The 8,864-nt window shown below is 40.7% G+C and overlaps 1 protein-coding gene across 1 annotated transcript; it reads right to left on the minus strand.

Moving 5' to 3' along the window:
* Positions 1-3,514: 3,514 nt before the first annotated feature.
* Positions 3,515-8,509, minus strand: FAM177B (family with sequence similarity 177 member B). Its single transcript, XM_035280998.3, has 4 exons — positions 8,309-8,509; positions 8,005-8,071; positions 4,942-5,039; positions 3,515-4,587 (listed from the first exon to the last, which is right to left on the minus strand). Exons 1-4 carry the CDS (start codon positions 8,489-8,491, stop codon positions 4,450-4,452), a joined length of 486 nt encoding a protein of 161 aa, XP_035136889.3. The 5' UTR covers positions 8,492-8,509; the 3' UTR covers positions 3,515-4,449.
* Between the last annotated feature and the right edge of the window lie 355 nt (positions 8,510-8,864).

The raw sequence follows: 8,864 nt of genomic DNA on the forward strand, positions 1-8,864 counted from the left end.
CTGAGGGCTGCACCCTCATGACCTAATTACCTCCCAAAGGCCCCACCTCCAAAATCATCACACTGGGATTAGGGTTTCAACATATGAATTTGCGGGGGAACATATTCAGTCTGCTGCACTGGCTGAGTGTCCTCATAACATGGCAGATGCCTTCCTTCAGAGTGAATGATCCAAGAGAAAAGTAGTGAGAAAGATCAAGACAGAAGCCATAGTATCTTTTACAACAATCTCTGGGCCGTGCATGGTGGCTTACACCTGTAATCCCAGCACTTGGGAGGCCGAGGCAGACAGTACAAGGTCAGGACTTCAAGATCAGCCTGGCCAATATGGTGAAACCCCATCTCTACTAAAAATACAAAATTTAGCAGGATGCAGTGGCGGGCGCCTGTAGTCTCAGCTACTAGGATGTCTTTTAGGCTGAGGGAGGAGAATCACTTGAGCCCGGGAGTTGGCAGTTGCAGCGAGCCAAGATCGTGCCACTGAACTCCAGCCTGGTCAACAGAGTGAGACTCTGTCTCAAGAAAGAAAAAAATCTCTGGAGTAGCATATCATTACTTCTGCCATATTCTATTGGTTATATAAATCACCCTGGTGCAGTGTGAGAAGGAACGGCTTAAGGTATGAATAGCAGGTGGTAGAGATCCTTGAGGACCATCTAAGAGGCTGGCCATATGAAGACCGAATGTCCTAACAATTTAGCTATTGGGAATTCAAGGACAACAAGAAGATAGAGATTTTTGTCTCTATGGTTGATAATACCTAAATAAAAACTAAAACAAAAAAAACCTGGCACATAGTAGATGTCCAGTTAATATTAAATAAATGAATTAATTTTAATATTAAAGGAAACAAATTGATATTAAAGGAACATTATTGTTATCCTGCAGGAACAGGATAAGATCTGGGTATTGGTTCCATTTGTCTTCTTTACTATATTTTGCTTAAGATTCAATTGATTTGCATATGATCACTGACCATAAGAGAATCTTTTCTCTTAGTGGAAAAGAAAATTAAATTGAGAGTATAATATTTGCTAGATAAAAATCTGCTTCTTCAATTTGAATGTCACACTTTATTTTGCCTAGCTCTTCTTCTTTTTGAGTTTAGGAGCAGAGGTTTATTTTTATTTTATTTAAAAAAACTTTAAGACAGAGTCTTGCTCCACCATGCTGGAATGCAGTAGTGTGATCTTGGCTCACTGCAACCTCTGCCTCCCAGGTTCAAGCAATTCTCCTGCCTCAGCTTCCTGAGTAGCTGGGACTACAGGCATGTGCAACCATGGCCAGCTGATTTTTGTATTTTTAGTAGAGATGGGAGTTCACCATGTTGGCCAGGCTGGTCTCGAGCTTCTGAACTCATGATCCACCTTGGCCTCCCAAAGTGCTGGGATTACAGTTGTGAGCCACAGGAGCAGAGATTTAAAAGAAAAGAAAGAGAAAGGAGAGCAGCCCTCTTTCTCTCGTGAGAGAGAGGGGTGTCTGAAAGGGAAATGCCTGCATAGCTCCTGAGAATCATCAATTAGTGGGTATTCAAGAAGTGGATAATTTTTTAGAAAAGTGGAAAAGTCAGAAACAGTGCATTACTAGCACTATTCTAAGCAAAATAGTAAATTAGGTACAGATTTCTAGTATGATTGGACACCTGAGACTGAAGTAACCAATGCCTAACTGCTAGACTTGGTCACTTCTTCTGCAAAATGATTAAACCTTCAGATTTACTTTACCCTAAAACTCGACTAACAGAACATGTCAGATGAAGAACTAAGACTGACTCTTCAGTGGGGACAAGCCATTCAGAATCCATGGAACCAGGATTCTCATTCAATATTATACTGGTCAGGGTTCTCCAGTGAAACAGAACCAATAGGATAGATGTATACAGACAGGTAGATAGATAATTGGATAGATAGATACAATGAGATTTATTATGAGGAATTGAATGTATTATGATTATGGTGGATGAGAAGTCCCACAATCTGCCATTCACCAATGGGAGACCCAGAAAAGCCAGTGATGTAAATCAGTTTGAGTTCAAAGGCCTAAGAACCAGAGAAGCCAATGTAGTAAATCCCATCCATGGGCAGGAGAAGATGAGATGAGATATCCATGCTCAAGCAGTGAGACAGAAAAAAGGAGCAAATTCCTCCTCCTTTCGTGGCCTTTTGTTATATTCAAGCCCTCAGTGGATTGAATGATGCTCATTCTCAGTGGGAAGGCAATCCACCTACTGAACCCAACAATTTAAATGCTAAGGTCATCCAGAAACACCCCCACAGACACACCCAGAAGTAATGTTTAATCTGGGCATCCTGTGGTCCAGTCAAGTTGACATAGAATTAACCATCATAAGTAATCATAAATATTAATAATTGTAATTGATACTATGACTTAAGCACCTTAAAGTATGCTTTACATACTTTTCCTCAACTTTAACATGGAAGAGTCATGGGGTACCTACCTAGCTCACTTCAATTTCCTTTTCCTGAGACCCATCCTTACCCAGATATAGGTCCCATAACTGTGTTGCTACTATGGGGCTCCATCTCCCTGGCCACAGCTGATTGAATTAGAGGGCGATACTTGACAAAAAGGAGCAAAGCAGATTCTATTTCCACTATACTTTGAAATGGTGCCTAAAGACTAGTGTATCAGTCACTTGAACAGAAGAGTTATGAAGAGCTATAGAGTGAGCATCTTCCTCATGTGGAAGGATGAGAGATGGACGGAGTACCTGTTGGGTGCTTGCTTGTCACATTGTTCAGATCCTTTGAGACTAATCTACCCTTTGGGTCCATTTGATAACTCAGTGCACTTCCCCAAAAATTCTTTTTTGTTGCATAAAGCTGGTTCAAATTATACTTGCTTCCTATATCAAACCTGTTTTATAGATGAGAACCATGAGAAGTTGAGTAGCTTGCACAGGGCTACTGGCACAGGGCAGCAGAGCTGAGATTAAATCAACATCATATTGACTCTCGAGCTTGTTATTTATCTCCTATGCCATTAGAAGAAAGTGTTTCCTTTTCTCCGCTAACTTAGAATGCTCAGACTCCTGTAAAGTTAATTATAGCCACGTGACTTGCTTTGGTGAAAGAAACATACACAGAGGTGACATGATTCATTCATTCTTAGTGGAGATACTGATTGCCAGCGCTTAGCTCTCCATGCTGTTTCTTTTCCAGCACCTCCGAGAGCACATCACAGTATGGAGGAAACATAAGATCAAAGAAGCATCCAACACTGAGCTATCGCATGGAGAACACCTGCCCGGGAAGCCACCTAAACTGACAGTGGGCTTCTCACGAGAAATAAAATTTGTTGTTTTGGGACTCCAAGATTTTGGAGGTTTCTTTGTTTGACATTGTCTATCTCATCCTACTATAGTTAACTAACAACATCTTATGCTCCAGGCCGACTTCTGTCTTTGATTTCATATTAAATTAATTCCAACTTCCTCTTCTCTTAGAGCATAATTTCAGTTATATATGGCTGCATAACAAACCACTCCAAAGCTGAAAACAACAATAAATTATTATTTCTCATAATTCTGTTTAACGATAACCCATGAGGAGCAAGTGAAGTCACCCATATTTTACAAAGGAGACTGGAGCTCAGAACTCTGGACACCTCAGATCACACAACTAGTAAATGGGAGAAGGGAAACTGCAGCTCATGTCTGATTACTGCAAGGCCTGTGTTTTTTGTTTTTTAGCATTAATGTGTCACAGTTACTCTGGCCAGCACACCCTGTGTTATCTAACAATGATTTCCATGTTCAATCTTTTCAGGTTTTGAAAATTGCTCTATTCACAAATGAATAAGAAAATAATCCATTAAAATATTTTTTCTAGAGCTTAGATTATTTATAGGTTTTTTAATTTGGAGGGACGTACCTAATTCTTAGAGACCTTGATAATGAACCTGTAACAGAGCTATTAGCAATGTTTACTTACTGTAAAACATTAACCGGCTAAGCCAGGTGGTTGTTTGGAAGTACACACCTATGCAAACCCCGAACGGGGAGTTATTTAGATTTTGCAGTGCCCAGATTTTCTTCTCAGGGATAGAGCTTCTTTACTGTACCCTAGTCCCATGACAGAATTTCAGCCCCAAACTCCCAGTCCTACAGTTCCTGTAAGGCATTTATGCTACTGTGCAAATGTCAGTACTCGTGAGACTTGTATCACTGGGGTGGACTTGAGATGGGTTGGCCTGCACATAAAAATTATACTGAGAAAGTGTCCAAAATTACACTCATTATTGCTTGTAATTCCTGGATGCTTGAGACTAAGTCACATGGAGATTAGGATCAGATCTGGTTCAGAAGTGCTACCTGCGGTGCTGTTGCTATGGTAACCAATGGCCAAGGAACAGAGATCCAGGGAAACTATAGTCTTTGCTGCCATCCTGAGCTGGGCTCTGCCACCAGACCCTCCCTGGATGACGTGCTTCACTGAAGAATGGCTTCTGCTGCATCCCGTTGTATGGTCCCATACTCTCGGTCCCCAGCCTCCAAATGACACTTCTCATTAGGAACCTCAGCTGCCTGTGCCTTTGATCCATTCCCTTCACTTTTGTTGTCACGTTTCTGATTTGGAGAGAAATCAGGAAATGTTTGTACAAACAAAGACCTCTGAACCCCCCTTATTGTGCAGATACCCATGTAAGAAGCTTCTACTTTAAGCAATCTCAGTCTTCACCCCCAACTACCTTCTTATACAACACAGCTCATGACATCCTAACTTCACGGGAGTGAGGCAAATATGAAGAAGTGTCCCAGGGTGAGAAGAACTAGAAAAATAAGTCAGGCTGACTATGGGAGTTTGGTGAAATTGTAGTACATGATTACCAGGTGGAAAAAATAATATTCTATACTGACCTAAAGTTGGAGCAACCAATATTCCTATCTCAGGCCCCTTGTCCCCATCAGAGGGTCACATACCTTGTTTTGTATCCTGTGGTACTCATTTAACACGTACTGATATTTAGGTTGAGTAAGACCGAAGAAGACAGCAAACCTTCCACCAAGGAACTCACATGCTAAAAGAAAGAATGAGCACTTGGGTAAACCGAATTAATAACTAAAGCTTAGCATCAGCTGAGGGCCGAGTTTAAACTACTCTGCAAGTGATCTCTTAATATACTTAACTTGAAGCCTGATAAAAGATTTCAATTGCCTTGGCCTCTCAAAAATTCTAGGCTTCAAAGGAAATTTGTCAAATCTTCTATCTTTATATGGGATTATATATAAACTATTTTTTCCAGATGTATATATCAGGAGAGATTTTCAATATATTTTAACATCAGGTACAGCATGGGTCCTGAGCAACCAGAACAGGTACTGCTCATTAACCCCGTGTGTACTGGCTTACATTTCTATTAAACCCGAACTCAACCCAGTGTTACCAAGACCCACATCAGGAATTCCTCCATGCATCCAGACAGACACCTCAGAAGTCGTTCAAGGCCTTCCTTGTCTGCCTTCGGTAGCAAGGATGCCTGCAGGCTCAGCACTGGCATTGTCAGAGGCAGGGATAAAGGTGTAGCATGAATAACGAGTGGCTCCTGAAGATGACCCCTAGAAATGTTTTCCTTTAAAATTAGAGGATTTCTGACAGCCTTCTCTTATGCCCCAATTATAGGACTTTCTGATTCCTTTGATTCATTCTGCCTCTTGGGATATCACACTCACATAGGGCATCAAAAGGATGCTATTTTTAATATGTCTTATCTTTTCAAAAATATGCTATCTCTTTATTCTGTATATTTGTAGTAGATAAGTTTTTAAAAAAATATTAAAATAAATCTTAGGGAGCTTTCCTGTTTATGACCTACTAGAATTTTAAATTGAAAAAATTAATTACCAGTGTCATCTGGGTTTCAACTCCATTCAAGCAAAATCTCTGTGTACAGAGACCACAGTCCTGACTGCTAGCATCTTTATGCCTCCACTGCGACCTTGAAGCTCTGGTCAGGAGCATTTCTTCACTGCAGCTCTGTTTGGAACTCATAAGAAAGCCAGGCTCGCCATGCATCCTATCCCTGCAATCTCAAATCAAAACTCAACATGCAAATCACTCTTGTCTATACTCTCAATCCCATACTGAGTTTTGCTTCTTATACATGACCTAATCTTCTCTGATTCCCTCCATCTGAAACATATTTCTTTTTTTGTTTTGTTTGTTTGTTCGAGATGGAGTCTCGCTCTGTCACCAGGCTGGAGTGCAGTGGCGCGAACTCGGCTCACTGCAACCTCTGCCTCCTGGGTTCAAGCGATTCTCCTGTCTCAGCTTCCCAAGTAGCTGGGATTACAGGCACATGCCACCAACCCAGCTAATTTTTTTGTTTTTAGTAGAGACGGGGTTTCACTGTGTTGGCCAAGATGGTCTCAAACTCTTGACCTCATGATCCGTCTGCCTCGGACTCCCAAAGTGCTGGGATTACAGACATGAGCCACTGCGCCCGGCCCGAAACATATCTTTTTAAATGCCTTTGCCTTAACTGAAGTGTAGAGCTTTCTGGAAGACGGCATTTTTTCCTGTTAACATATTGCAGTCAGGGTAGGGTTAGTATTGACTGGGATTTCCAGTGTAGCTTCTGAATCACTAACCCTCTGTGCTTGTGTAAAAGCGTTTATTGCTTGAAGGTTCATATCTGACTAAATCACCTCGTCTTTACTTCTTACTGTAATTTAAAGACTCCCTGGTCACGGTCGTGGTCCTCAAGCTAACCTTAGCCAGCCACACTGTCATAGCTCTCTGAAGGTGTCTCCTCCATATGTCAGCGTGCCCGAGTCTTCCAGGTTATAGTCCCTGTGCACTCCTACCCTGGCAATGGTGAAAACAACTTATAATTACGAGCATGTTTGCTGATCTACATGATTCACTGAATACTGAGCCCCTTGAAAGCAGAGCCTGTCATTCATCTTTGTGTCCCAGGGTCCAGCACAGTGCTGAGCATATAGTAGACAGTACATGTTTTTTAAATGAATGAATGAAGATCACTTTCTAAGAGCTATGAATACATTTTATATTTTCTAAGAGCTATGAATACATTTTATATTTTCTCAGATTCTTAAAATAGTTTGCCTTTCTATCGTATTCACAAGATGTGCAAGTTAGAAGGAAATGAGTAATTGGATGTTGTCAACTATGTCTTAAAGAAAATTGGTGAAAGTAAAACAAAATACGATTTAGTATTTTGTTATAAATATTTACTTAGCCCAGTCATTATGTCTCTAGGAGGGATCAATAAAGTTCATGTTTATAATAAAGCGATTATGATAAGGGAAGTAGAAACTTAGAACTGTGTCATACAATATATATATATTTTTGAGACGGAGTCTTGCTCTGTCACCAGGCTGGAGTGCAGTGGCACGATCTTGGCTCACTGCAACTTCCGCCTCCATGGTTCAAGCGATTATTCTGCCTCAGCCTCCTGAGTAGCTGGGACTACAGGTGTGAGACAACACACCCAGCTAATTTTTGTATTTTTAGTAGAGATGGGGTTTCACCATGTTGGCCAGGATGGTCTTGATCTCTTGACCTTGTGATCCACCTGCCTTGGCCTCCCAAAGTGCTGGGATTACAGGCATGAGCCACCACACCCAGGCAATAATTATTTTTTTAAACTTGGAAGTTTATTCAGATGAAGAGTCAAGTAAGGGAGGACTGATTATTGTTCTCCAATATTTGAAACTCTGGGTTTATGAAAAAGGCATCTAGACTAGTTTGGTACGGTTCTAAGAAAGAAAAGTAGGAACTTTAGAAGTAGATAAAATTTGGGTCGAGATAAGAAAGAATTTCCTGATGAGAGTTGGTAAAGGATGAAGGGTCAACCTCAGGATGTGAGGTTCTGTGCCTTTGGAAATTAAAGCCCAGCCCAGATCTCGCTTCTTCAGGATGCGATGGGGTGGCTCACACAATTGGAAGTCCACATAACCCTGAGGGCCTATCAATATTTATATCTATTGAGGACAGAAAAAAGTAACCTTAGCAATACTTACTAGAAAATGAGGTGCTTGCTATTCGTCCTGCCCAAAATCGTAGGTAGGGCCCCCAAGAAAGTTTAGACTGCAAAAAGGAGACATCAGCATGGAGTAATTAATAAGAAGAATGGTGACTGCAGATTTGTTTTAATGTAGAGATTTCAAAATGCTCTCTGTATGTCGTATGTTCCATTTTCTCTCTCCCAGATTAAGAGACTAAGATGATTAAAATTATAAGTTGCCTACACATGGATCTAGAAAACAAAAAAGGAGACTACCACCTCCCCCACCATGTTCCCTAATATTGACATACTAAGCTTACAGGGTCAAGTGTTGAATTTATGCTCTGCTCCTCTTGTTCCTCTTTTTCTTCTTCCTCCTCTTCCTCTGTGCTATATTCTTCCATGATGTCTCCGTCAACAAAATGGATAATCCTTCTAGGAGTAGTCTTTTTGGAAGGTACACTCTTCTCTAGGTCTAACTGCTGAAAACCGTCTATCTCCATAATGAAACAAAACAACTAGAAAATTAAAAACAGGGTACCTTTTAGGGCAAGTGACCCACAGCTGAGAGTTATCTAGTTATCTTCAATGGCTAGTAAAGACAGAGATTTCAGAGTTAATCACACTGGTGACCTCTTCCATTCTTCAAATCCAAGAAAGGACTGTTCTGTTCTCTACCAAAATGGAGGCGATTTGATAAGTAGTGAACATGTGAACTTTCAGACTTCAAACAAAAGTGTCAACAGGGTTTTCTTACCTTTTGTTAATTTTAAAACCCACAATTTCTAGTAGGAAGGAGTCACTGCCTTGCAGAAGTTTCTCACTTATTTCAATAAATATTGAGAAGCAGTGTAGGAAATGGTTGCGTATAGACTT

This window comes from Callithrix jacchus, chromosome 19 (genome assembly GCF_049354715.1).
Source record: "Callithrix jacchus isolate 240 chromosome 19, calJac240_pri, whole genome shotgun sequence".
NCBI lineage: Eukaryota > Metazoa > Chordata > Mammalia > Primates > Cebidae > Callithrix > Callithrix jacchus.